Source organism: Petromyzon marinus, unplaced genomic scaffold, assembly GCF_048934315.1.
Source record: "Petromyzon marinus isolate PM22_M1 ecotype Great Lakes invasive population unplaced genomic scaffold, UKy_Petmar_22M1.pri1.0 PM_G_Scaffold_17, whole genome shotgun sequence".
Classification (NCBI taxonomy): Eukaryota; Metazoa; Chordata; class Hyperoartia; order Petromyzontiformes; family Petromyzontidae; genus Petromyzon; species Petromyzon marinus.
In genome coordinates, this window is record NW_027422728.1 from 3,347,515 (window position 1) to 3,369,656 (window position 22,142).

Below are 22,142 nucleotides of genomic sequence, written 5' to 3' on the forward strand. Positions count from 1 at the left end.
CTGCCACTGCTGACGTAAACATTCCATTTCTAACCACAGCGGGACCGCCAAGTCCATTAGAGAGATTGCTGAGATTTGCTTTCATAGACGTTCTTCAGCTCCTCAAACGTGACTAAAACAACGGTCTCTTAGAGATGATGCACTGATTCATGTTGAATTATTAACCTCACGATGCATCATCGTGTGTGCGTGCACATGTAAAAATAATATTTGTTTTGGTGAAATCATATACGTATGTTGCATGTCATGGGATCGTGTAACCCTCGAAGCAGCCACTAGTGGCCGATACATTCACCGCAATTTTATATATAAAAGAAGAATGGATTATTTAATCAATTCGCGACCCTGAATTGTGACAATTCATTGAAATTGCCTGGTGAGTTGGGATGGGGGCAGAGGGGGGGGGGGGTTACACCACGGAACAAATGTTTGCTTTATAACCTTAGGCCTTCACCCAGCAGTGGCTCGATCATAGCTGCTGATGACGGTGTAGTAAATGTGGCTTTGGGAAGTACGACAAGGACTCAACAGTACTGTGGAACTTGTGCTGTGTAAGACGTTACATTCATAATCATTGTAAACATCCTGCATGTGTGTTCCGTGTATACATGGTACTGTGTTTGCGCGCACACATCGTGTACGTGGCGACATGGATACTGTGGAATATTGAGGAGAGTTGTAAATAAAGCGGTGTTCGAAGAAAGACAAAAGTTGTCCGAGTGAAATCGAACACTACATATCTACCTGATACAAATTCACATTGGTCCGGTGGATCTTTGCACCGCTTACCATATATATGCGTAAACATATACAAAGCATTTACAAAAAAATATTGAAGGTACAATTCACGCACGCGTAAATATGCACATGGAAATAAAATGGTCCGCACCTAGAGAATAAAATGTTTCTTGCCAAAATAATCCTGCGGACCCACCCGAAGTGAGACCTGGGCTGGAGGGCCCACCGTGGGCTCCCTGGATGCGCTGAATGGAGCTCTCCTGCGCGTCTCACTTCATTTTGATAAATTCTCGCTCCAAAGGTTTCATTGACTTGCGACGGACGCCTTTTAAGAGACGTACGAAAGGCGTGCCCGTTGTGTAGATCAGGAAGCCGATTCACTGGAGGAGCGGCGCTTGACGTCACCTTGCGGGTGCCCCTTTCTCTGACGCGGGGCCACGCGCCACGCGTTGCCGTGACGTCGATAACACAAACGGCGTGAAATAAGGGAAAACAACAGCAAAGGTGGCAAACAAAATAAACGTTCTGATATTATTTTAATGTGACCATCACTAAGGGATTCGTGTACGACGGTGTTTCACCTTATTAGTTGGCTGTGTCGGGTGGTAGCGGGTTTAACGGTGATAGCAGTGAATAGAGATGAAGCAGTTAGCAGTGGAGAGAGCATAGTGACGGTGATAGCGGAGAGCAGAGGCAAAGAAGTTATCAGTGGAGAGAGCATCGTGACGGTGATAGCGGAGAGCGGAGACGAAGAAGTTAGCGGTGGAGTAAGCGCAGTAATCGTGGGGAGTGGAGAGACAAAGGTGGCGAGCGAGCCGTGGCGACATGGATACTGTGAAGTATTGAGGACACGTGGAGAGTTGTAAATAAAGCGGTGTTCGAAGAAAGACAAAAGTTGTCCGAGTGAAATCGAACACTACAAATATGCACACCCCCCCCCCCCCCACCGTGGATAAGCCTTAATCCGCTGTGCACAGGTGCTAATGCAAGCGGGAAAGGAATGGCTGGGACCAGGCTATGGGGCACGCCTCACCGTTAACGCGAGCACGGCCGCTCCGTGTGCTGCAGTACACGGAGTGCCTCACGCGCTCAAATCACTCGCACGGCGCTGCAGACGCGCGTCTCACACACCACGCGAAACCCTCGCGTAAACCGTAGCGGGTCGTAGAGATGGCGATCTACGCGCACGGCGGTGGAGTGGATTTAGCGCACCCCGAACCCCACCTTAATCACTCACGCTGCGCTGCAGACGCGCGTCTTCTACACACACACACACCGCGCGGTACCCCGTGTAACCAGTGGCGGTCGTATAGACGGTAATAGATCTGTAGTGATGGTAGCATCACTACTGCGTACACACGCACACGTGTGACGTCACTATGCGGGGGAGCGTCCCTACCACGCCGGTCTACACACACACATGACGTCATCCCGGCTGGAGGCGGGAATGACGTTAGGGCCGGTTCTGGACTCGGGAGGCCACGAGGGTGGTGTGAGGTCGTGGCCCTCTCTGTGACCCCAGCTGGACACGTGACTGGACCCCAGTGGGGGCCGGGGGCCTAGAGGGCACCTCGGGGGGCATGTGGACAGCAAGTGGGGGGGGGGGGGGCTTCGAGAGGGTTCTCGAAGGGAGGCGTGGCCGGGGCGGAGCCCGGGCACGCCGAGGCCCATATAAGCAGCCTCCTCACGAGGTTCGAGGCTGCCCGTATCAAGAATGAAGATGCATCGTGAAGACGCCAAGAAGAGATCCGTGTGTAGGTCCCAGCCGGCGGACTCTAGGATAGCGGTAGACGTGTAAGTCCCGCCAAGACAGGAGGCTGTACCTCCCTAGGGTATCTGAGAAGTGTGTGTTAGCTAGAGTAAGTCGGTGGTCACCACCCTATGCGTAATGTAAGAGCTAACTGTTGTGTTCATTAATAAATAAGTGTTGCCTCCCAGGAAGTTGTGTGTGCACCTAATTCGAATCCACTACAGATGCGCACCTCACACACCAACCCCGGGCCGACACACTGCAGCCCCGCGCTCGCTCTCTCACGGACCCCGGCCCCGCACGCAGTCGCTCCACTAAAATTCACAGACACCACGCCGAAGTTCGCCCACACGCGCACACAGAAATCGCACCGCACCGATCTTCTGAACTGAAGTTTATTAATGACGCGTCTAAAGAAAACCCTGTGCGGCCCAGTAGTAAATATTCCACGAGCAGCGTGTAGCCTATCCCTATTCAATCCCTGGGTGTACCCCCAAAACTCTACTTCTCAACTCGCAGATGCACTCACGGTGTCGCACGGAAGCTGCGGGAGTCGGAGGGACGATGATCCAAGAGGTCTCCGCCTGGGGTCGAGTCATAGCGGCGCTCGCCAGCGTCCCTCGGACGCCGCGAGCGGCCGGGAATCAGACTGGGGTGGCTGGATGGCTGGAGGAGAACCACCTGAACGTTTTTTCACCTCCCTCCCTTTGACGCCCTGGGAATCCGAAGATCCAGGGTCACGTGGTGTTATCCTGCGCAGACCAATCGAGCGCCTACATTTCGATTTTAAACCGATGTTCCCGCCCTTACCTGGAGCGTGACTTTCCGTTGCGCCTTGACCCATTGTCTACGCACCCCTCCTCCCCACCCGGTCCTCCCCACCCGGTCCTCCCCACCCCGCGGCGTGGCTAGGAACTTCCCTCCCACCTCCACGTCTGCGCTGCCAGCGGAGTGTTCTGCCCTCGAGGCCCCATCTCCCGTGTTGCGTGCGCTTCATTGCGGCCAGCCTGTAAAGCACTATGCGCCCCTGCGACTTTTTAAAGCTGATTTTAGGGGGGGCCGCCGTGTAATCCGGCCTGGGGGGGGGGGGGTCAGCCAATCTCCTGGCAACGGGAAACCGGGGGACATCCCTGCTAGGGGCCCTTCGGATGAAAGCCCGTGGGCCAGGCACCCCCCTTCGAGACCCTACGTGAGTGTGTGTGTGTTTAGTGGGAGTGTGCGTACGTTCGTGTGGAGGGGTGCGAGGGGATGGTGGCGCCGGCGGAGTTGCTCCGTTGCTGTGGCACCACAGTATCTATGGAATCGATAGTCATATCTATTGACTATAGTATTATCAGCTGACTATAGCAGTGTCTGCTTACTCTATAACAGTATTTAATTACTCTAAAGTAGCATCTACTCTGCAGCAGTATCTACCGACTCAACAGTAGTATATACCGACTCTATTGCAGTTAACTTCTTACTCAGAGTACCGTGGTGAGGCCTAGTCTCGTGCAGAGCCCCCGGCCTCGCCTAGATTGCCCAGCCGGCCGAGGTGGCACCTTGGCAGGCTGGGGCTGGGCTGCCACACCACGCTGCATAACATACCAAGCACAGATTCAATTTTCAAAATCGGCCCTCAAGCTGGAACAGATGCCTCAATTTATTGAAATGCACTTTACTTTTTTCAAATACAGCAACCCCCCCCCTCCCACCATCCCTGATCCTGTTAAAGCCATGCATTGTACTACATTACGGACAAAGTTTACAGGAATATAAAGCAATGCAGTAAAAATTCAACGAAGCAATGTTGTAAAGCTAACAGTTGGCCAACTTAATTATTTGCCGGCCATTTCACCACAGCGAATGCACCGATATAAATTCAGCAACATTTAATGCTGCCTTGTGAAATACAAACACAACTCAATTAAATTGTCATGTCCATGCTCATTACAGCTTAAGACCGGTCGCACAAAATAACCAATTTTAGGAGACAATTAAAGCTTTAAAGTTAAGTCCGACTTTACAGAAATGTTTTACCACACCCATTAGACTAAAGTTTAAAACTATACTTACAATTATAAATGTGTAAAGTGTTCAACTAAACGAGGTGTGTATCTTATTTACACACCATAGACATTAAAAGAATCGCATATCAATTAACACAACCCACATACAGTCCTTGCACTACCCCTCTACGTAACGTTTCTTCAGACCCAACAAATTTTAACTTTTTAAATCAAGCAAACCCCCAATATTTGTACACTCTGGGAGGAAGTTCTCTGCAACCTGCAACAACAAAAGCAAGCATTGCCGACATCAAGAAGCAAAACCAACAGATCATCGTCGACCCCACAAAGGGCTCCATTCTCATTTGGAGAATTTGGTTTGCGTGGTCCCGATTTAGGCCAAGATTTGGTGACAAGGTGCCTCTCCAAACCATCCAATTCCCTTCGTCAATCTCTAAAATTGGGCACGAGAGCGTTGCCAACCAACTCCATTTGAAAGAAACTACTCTACATTTGTATTTTACCAGGTAAGGCCCACGGAGCTATGCAGCGCTCTTTCCGGAGAGACATGGCCACTGTTCTGCCCCACGGCAGATATGGGGCTGTGTTTACACAGGAACTTCCTGATATGATGGTGTCGAGTTTGGTCATGTGACCTGGAAGTGACGCGTTAAGGGTCTCGAAGCGACGAGGCAAGGCAGGGGTGTCAGTCATTACAAAGAGTACAAAATGGAGGCACAATTAGCATCTCAGCGAATACGGGAGCATCTGCTCATTGTGGGAATTTAAGAATCATTGTCTGCAAGTTCGTTTATCTCCATATATATAAAAGGCAAAGTTGTGAATTTGTGCCTGTTCAAAATGTTTAGCGTACTTCCCGACTTGCAACCAACTGGAAATGGGCCATGTGGGTACTTACCAGACTGTACACCACGCAAAAATGATAAAAAATACACTTTTTTTTTTTAGGGGGGAGGGGAGCTCAATAATGCATATATTTTTTGCACGGCAAGTGAGCTGTGGCGTCAAATCTGTCACGTGACCCTCGCATGTGGAAGCGTAACGCATTGTAGTGTAGTGGTTAGCGCTACGCTGCGCTACGAACCCGGCGACCCGAGTTCGATTCCCGCTCACGGCCACCAAACGAGTAACTGCTTGGGTGTCAACATCGCCACTGGGGAGATAAAGGCGGCAGGGCGTGCTGCTGGCCACCAAACCCCCTCGTGTTCTTATAATTACTGGGACTCCTGTTATGTTAGGATTGCCGTTATAATGCTGTAAATGCCTTTATAATGCTGTTAAATTGTTACGATAAATATGGAGGCCTGGTTAACAACGAAGCCTGCCACTTGCATTATTGTGAATAGTTGTTTGTAATTAGATAAGTCGAGCCAGACTTGTGCCCATGTAACTTTAATGCATTCTTGAGAGCAAGGATGAAGATGTATCTCGTCTACAGTTCAGTGTTATGTGCAGCAGCGCTGTACATTTGGGCTGCAGTATGGTGATTACACAAAGTGACCTTATTGAACATAGTAGCGTATTCTCTTGTTGTAGAGCTATTCAGTGCTAATGTAGGTACCTGGTCCATCCAGGACCTATGATTGAGATTCATGTTGTCCAAGACAATGTTATGATGCTGCAGTGTTAATTAATTATATTGATATTGCAAGTATTAACAGATGCTCTATTTTGTGCTGTGTTTTCCCATGAGTTTTATGTCGTTCTATTCGTTAAATACGTTGGAGTCGGATGGTCACCCTGGCTCTGAAGGTTTACTACTCGGACAGTGATGCAACGCAGCGTAGTGAGGCCGAGACAGCCACCACAAATGGATAGCTCAACGAAGTGGCTTATCGTGTAGACATTTATAGCAGCAAAATACTCTAAAACGCATGCTTTTAAAAACGTGGGAGGGAAAAAAAAACAGAGGACCCGGAGAAAAATCCACATGACCACGGGGAGAACTTGCAAACTCCAAATATGCAGCAGGCGTCGGGGTTGGGATGGAACCCCAGACCTCCTGCTGCATACCAGGCAAAGTGAGTTAACATCTCCTAGCCACCGTGGCATCCAAATAGAATCGTCAAGAGGACATTCTGACACTTGAAGAAAACCTGTACCAATCTTGGCCATAACCATTCTTGTACCTCTTGATCTTCCAAACACGTGTAGAGGTGTTACGGGAGGGTGACACGCGGTTGTATAACGGTGGCCACAAACACGTCCGCTACGGTCACCACCCTGGGGGGCTGTGGGGGATGCTGTGATCACTCCCAGCCCCGCCCCTCAGTGAGAGACAGTATAAAAGGTGGGACCCGGGGAGCTGAGAGGCAGTTCAACTCAAGCAAGATGAAGAGCCAGTGAAGAACGAAGATTGACTAGCCAGACCCTGGAACTCCTTTGATTCGCTGACCTTCTGAGGGCCGGGCAAAGCAAGCCAGGGTGCGACACCGGAGCCGCGACGGCCGATGTCCCTCTGAGGGCCGGACTCGTATGGCTGGTGATCGGGACCTGCGCCGAAGCTGGGCCAGGTCAGATAGCCTCCCGGGAGAGGAACAGGATAGAGGGAACCAGGGAGCTAGCGTGGGCTAAAGCTCGGGGAACGTTTCCCTCTATAAAGTACGGGTGAAGAGGCCGTTACCTCTTCAAGTATAAGACTCGCAACTGTAACAGAAGTGTCTGTAATAAATATGTGTTGCCTCAAGTAAACAGTCTCCGACATCAATAAGGCCACTACACATGTAGCCCTCCAGCAGGTCAGATCGTACAAAAGCATTAAATTTGGCATGCGATTGATCGATAAAAAAATCTAGTCATGTTTAAGATTTTATATAAATGATGATTGAGAAGTTGTTCACGATATAATACGCAAATTATATTATGTGAGCAAATGCGGTAGTGTACCCATACTCTTTGGTTCTATTCGGTAAAGTCACTCCAGCGCTGTCCTCGAGACAGCCTGATCCCTTCACCGAGAAGATGGTTTCAAATTAAGCAACCATTGGAAAGATGTTCGAAATCGAACTAAACATTAAACTAATTTTCAATGGTACAGTATATTTTTCAAGTAGTGGTACCCCAAACTTTCGCAGCTCTTAAAAATTCCCCTTTCACACCATCAATAGGTAAACTCCCCCCCCCCCCCCCCCCCGCCAAACGGCATGTTCACCCGCACGTACACCACCTCTATGCTAAGTCGGCCAATCAAATGCTAATTTTTATGCTAATTCCTTTGTCAAGGCACCTTGTTTCCTCGCACACAGCTTAAAGGTCGCGGTCTGAGCGTGGCTGTGTTTCACCCCAGCGCTGTCCTCGAGACAGCCTGATCCCTTCACCCGATGAAAGCCGCTTGTGTTGTGGCCGAAACGTCGTGATTTTTGTTGTTTTATTTTTTACCTACGTGACTTTACCGAATAGAACCAAAGAGTATGGATCCTTGCAGTCACGAAAGCTTTAAATCTAGAAGAGTACCCATGGCTACAACCACGAGAAGGCGAGTAGAGTCAAGGACGTAATGAATGGGAAGAGGAATAGAAAGGGGTAGAGGAGACAAATGGAAAAATGGGATCAGAGACAATACCTTAAAAGGGTCTCTCTATCATCCTCCACGGAGCAGGGTATTTTCACAGGGGGGGGGGGGGTTTGGGGGCAGAGGGTAAGGGATTCAGCAGGGATGGCCACACAAGTCACGTGACTTCCTCAGGGAGGCACGAGCAGATTCTCGATATTTTTGTTTTGCAGCTTAACGGGAGTGCAGGAGCGGGAGCTGCCCTTACCTGCACGTGCTCCTCCTCCTCATCCTCATCATCATCATCTGTCTAGGCCTGCACCTTGGCCAGCAGAGGAGACCGCACCCCTGCTTTGGACATGCCCGGCCGCCCGTCCCCACCCCACAGGGTCCGGCGGTTGAGCCAGGACGCGTGGCCCCAACTCTGCCAGAAGCGGCGATTGCGCGCGGCCGGGAGGTTCTCCCCGAACGTCTGCATGTTCAAGCGCTGCTCCTCCGCCAACGTCACGCGGCAGTTCCTTACAAGATGGAAGGAAGGGGGTGGCGGGGGTTGTGAGCACAGCTGGTGCATCTTGCCAGTCATCTCAGTCTATCCATGGCCACCTGGGGTCTGTCCCATGACCTCCCGTCAGCGAGCCTTCGACATTCCACGTGTACCTTCACCGAGCAGTGAATGGCGCGTGTTGGTATTGGAGGTGGAGGGAGGAGATAAAGATGCAGTGCCACAACTTCTTGCTCGTGCCACTACTACTGGCAGAAGGGCCACAGTAAGTCACTCATTTTCATTTTGGCAAATATCGCAGTTTTTACACCGGCACACGAAAAATGGCTGCCACTTGTAAAACACGTCACGGGATTCTTTGAATGTTCCCTGCCAAGCAGCAGGCGTACATCCCTACGGTTAATGCGCCCGCAGTATTATAAATCAGAGCAGCCACTAGATTTGCACCGCGAATAGTTTTGTTGTTACGCGACAACGACTCTGTCTGACGCTCCGAGCAGTGGCTCACCCCACACCATGTTGAAGAGTGGCCTGTGGATGACGATAGATCACGGTACTACAGAATTGCTCGAGTGAACGCTAAACCCTACATTAGAGGTTCCCTGCACGGTTCCACACCATCCTGCGTTTTAGAGAAATGTTCGCCTCGTGCCCAGTCAAATAATTACACGGTTCTTCCTCTTATTTTCGAGCTAGGATTTTTTCCCGAATCAAGCGCAACACCGCAATTCACGCAGCGTGCATTTTCTGCACAGAGTAATTAAAGTTAACGTCACACATTTGCAACGCCCCAAAGTTTCCAGATATTCAGGAGGCGTAGTCAACCGCATACGAGTGAGAAGGCAGCCAGCAACGGCACCAACAATTGCCCGAGATCTGTCATCCTATATTAGGATGGTTAGGCCAACTCCATTTGTGAGTTTTTATTACACGAGGGACGAAACCAAAGAAAACCCACACGTGCAAAGGTGGGAGAGTGAATGGGGGGGAACAGCAACCCCATCTCCGTACAGATGGAGATGAATCAACATGCTGTACTGCTACCTCCTGGCAAGTCGGTGCACATGGCAGAAGATTGTGAACCACCAACCCGTTGCCTCCTCCAGGCGCTGTATATAAAGGTGTGCCGCCACCACTGCCCGTCCGAGACCATCAACCCCGCGATGAGCAAGGAGACCCAATTAAAAATCACAAGTGGCAGAAATGCCATTACCTGCCGCCATCTTTGGAAATGTTGTCAAAGAAGCATCTTGTTTTGTCATAGAAGCATTTGTCAGGAAACACGGCAGAGCTCCTGCTGGGACCCCTCTGCATGTCTGCAGCACAAAGGGAGACGTCAATGTCAGAAACTAATTAAGGGATGGCCTGGACAATTAAAGACAAAGATCCCCACCCCGTTTCGCTTCAGACTATCGGGGCAAGTGCTCTTAGTGAGTGGCACCCCGAGGCCGGCACGGCACACGAAGGCATGGGTGGGCCTAGCACCATGCCCGGCCACCTTCGTCTCCCTCATGGCGATGGCTGAGGTGAGCCACTAGAGGGGGGCGACGGTACAGATTTGTTGAACCAAACTTTTCAACAGAAGACGCCGTGGCAGCAGTGGCAACAGGCCACCGTGATGGACGCTCGTGAAGATTGCTCCTCGTGAACAAAAATTGTCAAAAGTGCATCATGGTCCTAAAGGGACCAACATTTAGTACAGGGGATTCTCCAAAATTTTTTACCATTTGTTAAAATACAACCATTCACCAATGCGAGTCAGGGCTAAAACAATACGACCATAAACTTTGCATTATATTTCAGGCCCATCAAGCTATATGGCTCTTTTTCAGAAGAGACCTGGCCACAAATGATAGCTCAACGAAGTGGCTTATTACATGAAAATTTCTGGCAGGTAAACTCCAATAAGTGCACGTTGATTCTAAAATGTGGAGGGAAAAACCGGATGACTCAGAGAAAACAGGTTTTTTTGGGTTAGATCGTGATCCAACCCAAAAAAAATCTATCATGGATGAAATTGGTCGCAAAAGCCTACATGTTCAACCGACCCAGAGAAAAATCCACACTACCACGGGGAGAGAGACGCATGCAAACTCCAAATATACAATGGTCAGGGTTTTGGTGAAACCCACGAGGCAAGGTAGCCCCCCCCCCCCCCACAGCCGCCTAATAATTTGTTGGCACAAGAGAGGCGGTGTAAGACAAATCCACTGTTGCACTGCACATCCATGCTTTACATTATCCAAGCTCCACTCTTTCTGCAACCCACACCTGACCAGAGTGATGCGAGGCCCTCACCCACAAGTGCAGTGACAGCCAAGCTTACTAAAGGCTGTCACATGCGGAGAGTTTCTCAAGTTATCATTCCTCACGATTACTCTAACTCGTATGAAAAAAAGGGCCTAATATAAATGTCCACATAAGCTACTTCATTGAGCTATCATTTGTGCCCAGGTCGCTTCTGAAAAAGCGAATAGCTCAGTGATCTTTACCTGGTAAGACAAGATTAGTTGATTTTTATTTTTTCAAGCGATTTGTTCACTTGACCTATAGACTGTGCACTCCCATCGTGTTTTTGTATTGTATGTTGTTACATTCTGACCCGCCCCTACTGAACATCTGTGGACAAAAAAACCTTTGTAGCGCATCGAAATCCCCCAGTGGACAAATAAATATTCTGATTCTAAAAGGAGACATCCCACAGGAGTGGTGGTGGTGTGAAACCGGGTCCCTCAAAGTGCTCCTTTAAAAAAAAAAGGTCCACCACCTTCTCCTTGCTTGGCCTTGTTGTTCTGGAACTCCTTGTCCAGCTCCTCGCGGTCCAGCTGCGCGTTGCTGCTCTCAAAGTCAAACTCCGCCTGAAACTCATCGCCCAGGTTCAGGGCCTGTGCCTTCTGGGGGCGCCCATGGCGGCTCGAGCCTGCGGGGAGAGAAAAATAAACGGCAGCTCGGTTTGTGATCCACCAACGCCGCGGTGGTGGCGGTGGTGAGATGTTAACTACCTAGCCTGGTACGCAAGAGCTCGTGGGTTCTATCCCGACCCCCTGCTGTATACTTGGAAGTTTGCATGTTCTCCCCAAATGTGAAACATTTCCTGCAAACTTTCTCCATTGGAATAATGCATCAATGAGTACACCCTGCTGCAAAGAAAAACACTTTTGCTGGACCCTCATGGACAAATGTGAGTCTCTTACTTTCGACCCAGGTTTCCTGGGTAAATATTCACGACCATAAAAAAATAGCGCACCGGCTGCCCGGTATTCAGGTCGGCACCAGCGGCCAAGAATCTGTTATTCTCTCCGCCCTCTGCACATGTTCAAAAGGCCATTGCCAAAGTCCAGGCTAATGCACCGCGTCGCCTTTGAGGCAACGTCAGTGATAAAAGCGGCAAGGGGTTTTTGCCTTCCCACCGCGATTTACAAAGCCCCACGACGAATGCGCCCACAGAAGCTGTGCACGGCGAGCCTTCAATACGCAAACGCATTAATTAGTCTCCGTCGGTACGAGACGCCGACTGTAAAATTGGACACGTTGCTTCAAAACGAACTTACAAATTTGATGAAAAGATGAATGACGGCATGGGGGGGTGGCGGGTGGGGAGGGCGAACACCACCCACACCACCCGTAGCCGTACCTGCAATCTGCTTCACGGGGGCCCTCCGCCACCGCCGCCTCCGCCGGGGCGCCGTCTGCACCCCCCGCTCCACTGTGCCGCTCTTCCTCGCCGGCTGCTGCGGCGTGGCGTTGACGCGCGCAGCGGCCGCGCCGGCCGTGGGCGCTGCCGCACCTGTGGGCGATGGGCACAGCCGGCGCGCACCCACCGGTCGTCTCGGTTCATCAGCCCGTCGGGGGGGGGCCACGTGGGACCCTCCCGGTGCCTCCCGGCAACGACCGGCGACACTTCATCTGGCACGGGCGCCGTGGTGACGTCACCGTCACTTAGTGGCGAAAGGCGGCTGTTGGTATTATGGGGCGGGGGGGGGCGTTCTACAACAGCTGTGTGGGCAAGACACAAGTGCCATAGCCCTCCATCACCCATCGTGGTGTCAGTGTCATCATCATTACCACCACAACCCCTCCCCCCCTATCGTTCCTCACGACTGCAGGTCACACGTTTGTGTTGTCACCAGGCAGAGGGGCTCACCGCACACAAATCCTAGTGTAGCCGAGCGTGCCATTATTACGTCGCTTCGAGCGAGGCCGTCAAAACCGCACAGATCACTCGGCGGCCAAGCGCAGCGTTTGCCGACCACCCCGTTTGCGTCTCTGACATTTTCGAAACGGAAACTCCGCTTTCATTTGCTCTTGATGAAACCAATTGCCATAGCCACGTAGGTAAAAAATAAAATAACAAAAATCATGTTTCGGCCACAACACAAGCGGCCTTCATCAGGTGAAGGGACGAGACTGTCTGGAGGACACTCCAGCGCTGTCCTCCAGACAGTCTCGTCCCTTCACCTGATGAAGGCCGCTTGTGTTGTGGCCGAAACGTCGTGATTTTTGTTATTTTATTTTTTATCTACGTGGTGACTTTACCTAATAGAACCAAAGAGTATGGATCCTAGCAGTCACGAAAGCTTTAAATCTAGAATTGCCATAGCACCACCATTCATATATTTTGTCAAAAATGCTTATTTCGCACGGGTTTAAAATATAAAAATATTAGCACACATTTGTCGTTAGGGGCGTTTGCGCGCAACGTTTATGGGTCGGGCGGCATTACATGGGGGGGGGAGGGGGGGTTAACATTAATAAACGAGACGGTGGAACGAGGGTCACCGGGGCTATTGTCCACAAGCCACGGCAGACTTCACGACTCGTCCTCCCGCCTGCAGAGGGAGGCCTCGGCTACACCAACACGGGCGGCACGAGGATCCACGACGTTTCCGTTAAAACCGGTGGCTGTTGTAACCTTTGCCGCAGCCTTGCAACCCCTTTGGTTCTCAATCGTTCACAAACAACGTGCAACGTCAACAGACATAGGGGTTTGATGAAACAAAGCGGTTGCACTCGGCCCGCGCGCAATCTGTATTTCGATGATATACCTTTGAAAGAAATCCCCAGAAAGGGGATCTTGCAACCCCCAAGGGGTGCGTGCACCCCTGGGTTAAGAACCACTGGGCGAGACGATCGTGGGGTAACACAGTAATATCAATTTACAACTTACACCCCTTTCACGTCGTCGCTTTATTATGAACACCGCTAACCCAATTTACGTCAGTGACAGCATCGATCCTTTCTCGTATCCCCATCGCCTCTTGCTTCACCTACCCTGTAAACTACCCTGTGGTGTCGCGCGCATGACGACATGTACTGTGCTTTCGATGACAAAATATATTATTGATGTACGGTATGTTTCAATTTACGTCGCACATTTCAGGAACGCATCACCAATGTAAATTGGGGTACTGCTCTACAATGCCCAATGTTCTGCTACACCATCTGCCACCCAACAAATCAAATTTGTCACCTGGAGCACCACACCAATTTACGTGGTTTCGGCAAACCAGAATGTTGAAAAAAACCCAAAAAAACAATCAGATTTCCGTACGACGTCTCATTGGACATTACAAAATCGGGCATCAGGTGTTTGGTAAGAGATGCAGGTGGCGATCCGATCAGAAATCCCCTCATCTCTCAATACCCAGCCAGTGAACAGGGTGGCCACAACCTCAGCACCACGACAGCACCTCATTGAGATCAATATAGCAAGTTGCCTCTGGCAACCTCGTTTCTCACAAAACCACAGATTTTAAAAAAGAAAGTCTTCGTTCATCATCGCCATGGAGAAATGCATCGTGCAGGACCTTGAAGCCGCAATTAAATTTTGTTGGTGCAAATCTTAATTGGGTTAAGTTGTGGAAGAGGGGTAATTTTAAAACGTTTTTATTTTTTATCAGGCAAGACACCGAGCTATATTTGCACTTTTTCAGAAGCCACTTTGCCACAAATGATCGTTGAATAAAGCAGCTTTCTTGATAAACGCCATTATTGCAAACAACAAAACCCATTTAGCACCACATTTGTATTATCTCGTGGTAGAAGAGTGGCTCTCGCACAACTACGAACCCAACGACGCAAAAAATAACTCGATTCTCAGCCACATCACGAGCAAATTATATCCAAATCGGTGGTTGGCTCCCCACCCACCCATTCACCACAACCGCACAAGTGAAGCGTGGCAGGTCAAATAACCACCCCACCACGCATGACAAGACAGCGTGGCCTTCGCAGAGCAGTCCATTGACAGAGGGCACCAAATAATAATGCTTTAAATGACGGGTTATTCTGAAAAGGCGACAATTTAAAATACAATCACTGGGTATCACCGTCAAGCGCAAAGTAAAAACAAAAATGCTCGTCCGCATGCACTATGCATTATCATCATCATCGAGCTGTTATACACAGAGCCTTTTATTTTCCTGCATGCGCTTACGGAAATAATTCTATGAAGATAGCTGCACTCAACTGTGTTCAATTAAGATCGCATTGAAATCACGCAGTTGCCTCTAAACGAGCAAAAGGCGAAAACGACCCAAGGCAAGGCCACTGGGCAACGGAAACCACGTGGCATTAAGAGGGCAAAGGTGCAGCCCTGCAGTGCCGATGTTTACCGCACACCGCACCCCCCCCCTCCCGTACCCGCAGCTCCTCCGTACGCAGGCTGCACGGAGGGACGGTGCCCGACCGCTGTGGCCCAGGCGTCGTGCCGCGCGTGGCCCGGGTGGCCGCCCGTGGCACCGCGGGGGGGTCCGGTCGGCGTGCCCGGCGCGGAGTGGCAGCTCGCCGCCGCTCCGATACCGCACGTGTGGCAGCGAGCGGCGGCCCCCCCCGGGGTGCCCGGCGAGGACTGGACGGGGGGTGAGGGTGGGTTAGGCAGCGATTAGAACAAATCACGACGGACGACGTACGCATGTCAAACTTCTTATGCACCTTCTTGGTTCTTTCGGTAAAGTCACCACCACGTAGAAGGGAAACAATAAAATAATAAAAATATAAAACTTTAAAATTCTCACGACGTTTCGACTGCAAGACAAGCAATCATCATCAGGTGTAAAAACCACCGCAAGACATTTTTTTTTAAAAAGTGGCGGGTTTTTTTTTTACGTTAGCACCACGGAGAGCGATTTGGCAGTTATTCAGATGTTCGGAAAAGAGGAGGGGGGAGACGAAAATGATGGATGCGGTCTGAAAGCCACCGTAAGCGTGAACAATCAATTAAGACCCGGAATGGTTTATCAAATCCTTCCAATGATTGCTAAGCCAGAATTCCTTCCTCTCGGTTGAAATTGTCTCTGTGTTTGTATATGTGGATAGCCTCATGAACGAATCTCTCATGGTAGCCAGATGGCTTACAGAGAACCTCTGTAAGCCATCAGGCTACCATGAGAGATTCTCCCGTTTCGGTCTTAGGAGGAGGGATAATTGCGATGTCATCACCCGAGAGCCAATCAGGTGCCAAGGGTTGCGCAATTCAGCCACTGGCACGCTGGCACCCGGGCTCGGATCTTGGTAGCCTCTTCCATCTCCTCCTCCTCAACCTGTAAAAACCCTCCACAGCTACCACTGTTAGCTAACTATTGTAACTCTCAAATGCAACTTTCATCAAGCCCCCCGAGTGTGAAGTGCAGTCTCCAACCTCGTATTCTCCACCATCTCTGGCTTCCTCGATTCCAGTGCCGTGAAGGGAAAATTTGCCCGAAATGCGGCCGATCAGCGTTGACTTTTTTTCCACATTTTGTCAACATGTTGCCAAAGATGTCCCTTAAAGGCTTAACGGACGTTCGGGGCAAGTGCAGTGCGAGCAACTACGAGGCCGGCAAAGCACACGGAGGAGGTGGGGAAGCCAGACCCACGCCCGACCGCCTTCTCCCCAGTGGCGATGTTTATACATCGCACCAGGTGCTCATTGGATAGACCTCAGGAAAAGCCCGGGACCGTTTCAGATAATCGTCACCTGGCGTTGGCCGTAAGTGGGAATCAAACCCCGGTGGGTCGTAGGCGGGTTTGTGGTGGAGCGCATCAACCACTGTGCCACCGCTCCCCTAAACCATGGCACTGCTGCAGTGGCAAGATGTTAACTACCTCGCCTGGAGTACAATAGGTCGTGGGGTTTGATCCAGACCCCCGACGCCTGCATATTTTTGGAGTTTTCAACGTCCTCCCCCGTGGTCACGTGGATTTCTCTGGGTCATCCAGTTTCTACCTCCACGTTTTAGAACCGACGAGCATTTGGAGTATTTGGCTGCTCGAAATGTCCACGCGATAAGCCGCTTCGTTGAGCAAATCATTTGTGGCCGGGTCGCTTCTGAAAAGAGAGTTAAGTAGCTCGGTGGGCCTCACATGGTACAATAAATAAATAGTTTAATGGTAAAGAGCGGCTGCACCTCTCACCTGCACCATGGCCACGTCGTGGTGCAGAGCGGACAGCATGTACTCGCACGGGGTCAAGTCCTTGATCTCGCTGATGCGAAAGACGATGTGTTCGAAGACCTCCTCGCGAGGGGCAATGGGACGGTCGGCGGGGCGCCCCTCCGTCCCGCGCAAGCACACTGCGCGCACACAAAGACGCCCGCCGCCGGTACAGACCTCCACGTACCCGTTTGGTCAAGCGTTGTTACGGTCGAGAGCACCTATGCAGGTCGGAGCAGGTGCGTGGTTGTGGGTTTTGGGCGCCACTGTGGTGAGAAGTTAACTACCTCGCCTGGTATATATCGAAGGTCATGCGTTTCATCCCAACCCTGACAACACCTGCTGTATATTTGGAGTCAGCGAGGTTTTCTCTTCCCATGGGTCGAGCGGATCCCCCCCCCCCCTCCAGGTCCTTCGATAAGCCACTTCGTTGCGTTACCTACCATTTGTGGGCAGGTCGCTTCTGAAAGAGCGATATAGTAAGTGGGCCTTACCCGCAACTTAAACAATTCTTTAAAATAGTTTCTAGCTGGTTCAGCTACCTTCATCCTCCCCAGTGCTGATTTAATCATCTTTTTTACTTACACACCACACCAGGTAACTTCACTTGAAGGCAGTCTACCTACGCGAAAACCAGAATGTGTTGGGATACAAGGCCACCACCGACGACGTTGTCTGTAGCCAGGAATCAAATCTAGCTCGCGGGGTTCCGAGCTGCACACATTTCTCAACTCTGCAAGCCATGCAAGCCGAAAATTGAGATTCATTTATTTCCTGTAACAAGCTATATTAAATATTCTTGTTTCTTTCAGTAAAGTCACGTAAAAGGGAAATAATAAAAATAAAACATAATAAAATAAAAATGAAATTTATTTTATTTTTGTTTAAATAAAATTAAAATGAAATTTATTTTATATGTATTTTATTTTATTATGTCTTAGCTGTATTAAAACCAATAGCCCATCATCCATAAGCCATATGCCTGCAGGTATTGAATGTTTATGGGTATCAACATCACAAATCCCTATCATCACTGTCGCAAAGAAGAAGTTCTCCATTGTGCCAATTTAATCCCGACAGGTGCCGTTGGCCCAAATCTGTGAATCCGTTTAGAGTATTTGGCGGCTAAACGTTCCCACGCGCTAAGCCACTTCGTTGCGTTACCTACCATTTGTGGGCAGGTCGCTTCTGAAAGAGCGATATAGTAAGTGGGCCTTACCCGCAACCTAAACAATTCTTTAAAATAGTTTCTAGCTGGTTCAGCTACCTTCATCCTCCCCAGTGCTGATTTAATCATCTTTTTCACTTACACACCGCACCAGGTAACTTCACTTGAAGGCAGTCTACCTACGCGAAGCCCAGAATGTGTTGGGATACAAAGCCACCACCGACGACGTTGTCTGTAGCCAGGAATCAAATCTAGCTCGCGGGGTTTCGAGCTGCACACATTTCTCAACTCTGCAAGCCAAAAATTGAGATTCATTTATTTCCTGCAACAAGCTGTATTAAATATTCTGGTTTCTTTCGGTAAAGTCACATAGAAGGGAAATAATAAAATAATAAAAATAAAACATAAACTCAAAATGAAATTTATTTTATTTTTATTTAAATAAAATATAAATGAAATTTATTTTATATGTATTTTATTTTATTACGTCTTAGCTGTATTAAAACCAATAGCCTGTCATCCATTAGCCATATGCCTGCAGGTATTGAATGTTTATGGGTATCAACATCACAAATCGCTATCATCACCGTCGCAAAGAAGAAGTTCTCCATTGTGCCAATTTAATCCCGACAGGTGCCGTTGGCCCAAATCTGTGAATGAAGGCAAAAATGAATCTGGAACATTTCCAAATTAACTGTTTTGGGGCCGTCCAGAAATGACGTCACGCACCTGGGGGGGGGGGGGGGGTCAGACATTTGTGACGATGTGTGACGACTGGGGGGGGGGGGGGGAGTTTGATAAATGTGACGTCACATCAAAATGCGCAACTTTAAATATAGACAACACGTTCCACTTAATTAGACTTTTTAATGTTTTCTCCTACAAGATCAGAGTGCAGCGGCACATTAAATACGCACTACAATGACAACAATAGTTTAAAGCGATTTGAAGCGTGTTTTATTTTGGCGGGGGGGGGGGGTGAGGGGTGAGGGGGCAGAGCTTTGTGACGTCATATTTGAGGGCGGGGGGGGGTCAAAAAAATCGTTCAGAATCACGTGACGTCATTTATGGACGGCCCCTTATGTGGCACCGCCGGGCTCTTTGGCCGGGTCACGCGCCGTCTATGACCAGCCGCGTCTCATTGCCCTGTGACTACCGACCCGGCTTCAACACTTGATTTTTGCACACAGCGTTTTAATAATTTTTTTTTGTGTGGAATATTTGCTGGTTTATTCCAGAATGTTTCTGTTACGCGTCGTCGCTTTAAGATGTTCTGTGTTCAAATGTTGTTTGTTGCGGTTGCACCCGACTTAAGAGCCGCATGGCTCACAGGGGTATACCTAATAAATGAAACTTGAAACTTGAACACGCGCACGCACCGAAACCACGAACTTTTTCAGGTCAACGGGGTTAATCGCGCGTTCGTGTTGGCATAGCTGTCAACCCCTTATCAGTGCCCCTAGATTGTTACAGATCGATTCAAACCCTTATTGGTCACCCCCTGCCCTTATAAACATCAACGTTTAGCCAACGAGGTCCCGTTGCCAAGGGAGAAACGCAAACAGATGGACGAAACAATGTGTGCCCGTATTGAAACGGCTGTGCACCCAATAACCTTCGTTGAAAAATACTTGAAACCACTGCGACCCAGAACCAGCAAGAACAACCTCAGAACATTCGTGATTAAGCGGGTGACGAGTTGAAGAACTTTGCCCCAGTACAGCTAGAGGCACCGGCCATAAATGACGTCGCGCGATTTTGGACGATTTTTGCCACCCCCCCCCAAAAAAAATATATAAAACATGCTTCAAATCTCTTTAAACTATTATCATTGTAGCGCGTATTTAATGTGGCGCTGCACTCTGATGTTGTAGGTGAAAACATTTATTAAAAAGTCTATTTAATTAAGTAGAACGTTTTGATTTAAAGCTTTCGTGACTGCAGGGATCCATCTTATTGGTTCTTTCGGTAAAGTCACGTAGAATGGAAATAAAATAAAACATAATAAAATAACATTTTATTAAAAAATCAAATAAAGTAAATAATAAAACATAATAAAATTTTATTGAAAATGAAATGTTATTGCTTTATTTTTATTATTTTATTTCCATTCTACGTGACTTTACCGAAATAACCAAGAAGATAAGTAGGACGTGTTGTCTATATTTAAAGTTGCGAATTTTGATGTGACGTCACATTTCTCAACTCCCCACCGCCCCTCGTCACACATCGTCACAAATGTCTGACCCCCACGTGACGCATCAATGGCTGTCATTTTAAACATTTCTGGGCAATTCCCACTGAGATTAAGGACTCTCTTACAAATCCAGGTTAATTGAAAACGCAAAAGTACATACAGCAATCCAATACAATCATGATTTCATTTATTTCTTTTCATTTATTTTATTGATTTTTTTCACCTATGTGACTTTACCGAAAAAAACCAAAGACTATCTTATTTGTCGTTTGAGCATCTTAACACCTCCTGTTTGATTACCCTGAAAAGGGTCAAACCCCTCTTTAATACCCCCCCCACACATTGACCCCACGACACCCACACCAATCTGTCCAGAAGGCGACAACGTCGCCGACACGTTCACCTCCTCCTGGCAAACTTTCCCCAGTCCCAAGGCCTCCTCCTCCTCCTCCTGCTGCTGCTGCTGCCCGAGCGAGTCGCCTGTTAGGACGACTCAAGCAGCTTCATTAAACCCCTAACCCGCAGCTTCGCGGTGTCCACAGTCATCCCGTGAACCACCCACCCCCACCCCCCAGTGCGTAACCTTTCGCCAAGACGACGGTGGAGTCGTCCGTGTTGATGTCACAGAGGATGCCCTCGTAGCGGATGCCCGCCATGGAGAGCAAGCTCATCCTGACGCCCATGCAGGCCGCCCAAGTGGCCATGGTCGCCGGCTCTGGCTACGGGCGACGAGAGGGGCTGGTGGGGCCGCCTTGGTGGGGCCGGGCAGGAGGAGGGGGGAACTTGGCCCGGATCGTGAGACGACGACGATGATGATGATGGTATTGGTGGTGGTGTTGATGATGGTGATGATGGTGGTGTTGTTGATGGTGGTGTTGATGGTGGTGGTGTTGTTGATGGTGTTGATGATGTTGGTGGTGTTGTTGATGGTGTTGATGATGTTGGTGGTGTTGATGATGATGGTCTTGTTGATGGTGGTGGTGTTGATGGTGGTGGTGGTGTTGATGGTGGTGGTGTTGATGGTGGTGTTGATGATGGTGGTGTTGATGATGATGGTGGTGTTTATGATGATGGTGTTGTTGTTGATGGTGATGTTGATGGTGTTGATGATGATGGTGGTGTTGTTGATGATGGTGATGATGGTGTTAATGATGGTGGTGTTTATGATGATGGTGTTGTTGTTGATGGTGATGTTGATGATGGTGGTGTTGATGATGATGGTGTTGATGATGATGGTGTTGATGATGATGGTGATGTTGATGATGATGGTGGTGTTGATGATGTTGATGATGATGGTGTTGATGATGATGGTGTTGATGATGGTGATGTTGATGATGGTGTTGATGATGATGGTGGTGGTGTTGTTGATGATGGTGTTAATGATGGTGGTGTTTATGATGATGATGGTGTTGTTGTTGATGATGGTGGTGTTGATGATGTTGATGATGATGGTGTTGATGAGGATGGTGTTGATGATGATGGTGATGTTGATGATGATGGTGGTGTTGTTGATGATGATGATGGTGTTGATGATGGCAACAACTCACGGCGTATCCCCCACGTGTTCACGGACACGCCACTGGCACTGCAATGCACTCTGGGTAGCGCCAAGTGGGCGGGATTGTGGGGGGAGGGGGATTTGTTTCTCTTCCGCTCAACGTCGTGGGTTTTTTGCTTTGTGTTTCATTTTAGTCATTTTTTATTTAATTTTTATTTTCTATCTACGTGACTTTACCGAAAGAACCAGGAATGTGAACTGCATGAAATATAAAGCGGGTCACGTGCATGCCTCTCGACCAATAGAAATACGCGGCGTTTTTTTAAACCGAGGGGCATTTCCCCACCCCGCCCACCCTGCCCCCCGTCCACCCCGCCC

At 49.2% G+C, this 22,142-nt stretch overlaps 1 protein-coding gene across 3 annotated transcripts; it reads right to left on the reverse strand.

Moving 5' to 3' along the window:
• Positions 1-4,101: 4,101 nt before the first annotated feature.
• LOC142911150 (protein LSM14 homolog B-like) lies at positions 4,102-21,890 on the reverse strand. 3 transcript variants are annotated; one of them, XM_076060239.1, is made up of 9 exons: positions 21,814-21,890; positions 20,835-21,017; positions 16,884-17,041; positions 15,132-15,339; positions 12,124-12,276; positions 11,257-11,409; positions 9,703-9,805; positions 8,256-8,505; positions 4,102-4,756 (listed from the first exon to the last, which is right to left on the reverse strand). In XM_076060239.1, exons 2-8 carry the CDS (start codon positions 20,968-20,970, stop codon positions 8,298-8,300), a joined length of 1,119 nt encoding a protein of 372 aa, XP_075916354.1. In that variant the 5' UTR covers positions 20,971-21,017; positions 21,814-21,890; the 3' UTR covers positions 4,102-4,756; positions 8,256-8,297. The 3 variants fall into 3 exon arrangements, with proteins under 3 accessions (XP_075916354.1, XP_075916353.1, XP_075916355.1); XM_076060238.1 differs by lacking the exon at positions 21,814-21,890 and having other exon boundaries at positions 20,835-21,805; XM_076060240.1 differs by lacking the exon at positions 21,814-21,890 and having other exon boundaries at positions 20,850-21,802.
• Positions 21,891-22,142: the final 252 nt, after the last annotated feature.

Bases quoted from the DNA above. Each gene is read 5' to 3' on its own strand.
- LOC142911150 (XM_076060239.1), bottom strand. From the start codon at position 20,970: ATGGCCACTTGGGCGGCCTGCATGGGCGTCAGGATGAGCTTGCTCTCC. The intron at 12,277-15,131 runs GTACGGGAGGGG...CATCGCCCACAG, and splicing joins TGCGTACGGAGGAGCTGCGG to GTGCGGCAGCGCCCACGGCC. The intron at 11,410-12,123 runs GTACGGCTACGG...CTCTCCCCGCAG, and splicing joins CCCCGTGAAGCAGATTGCAG to GCTCGAGCCGCCATGGGCGC.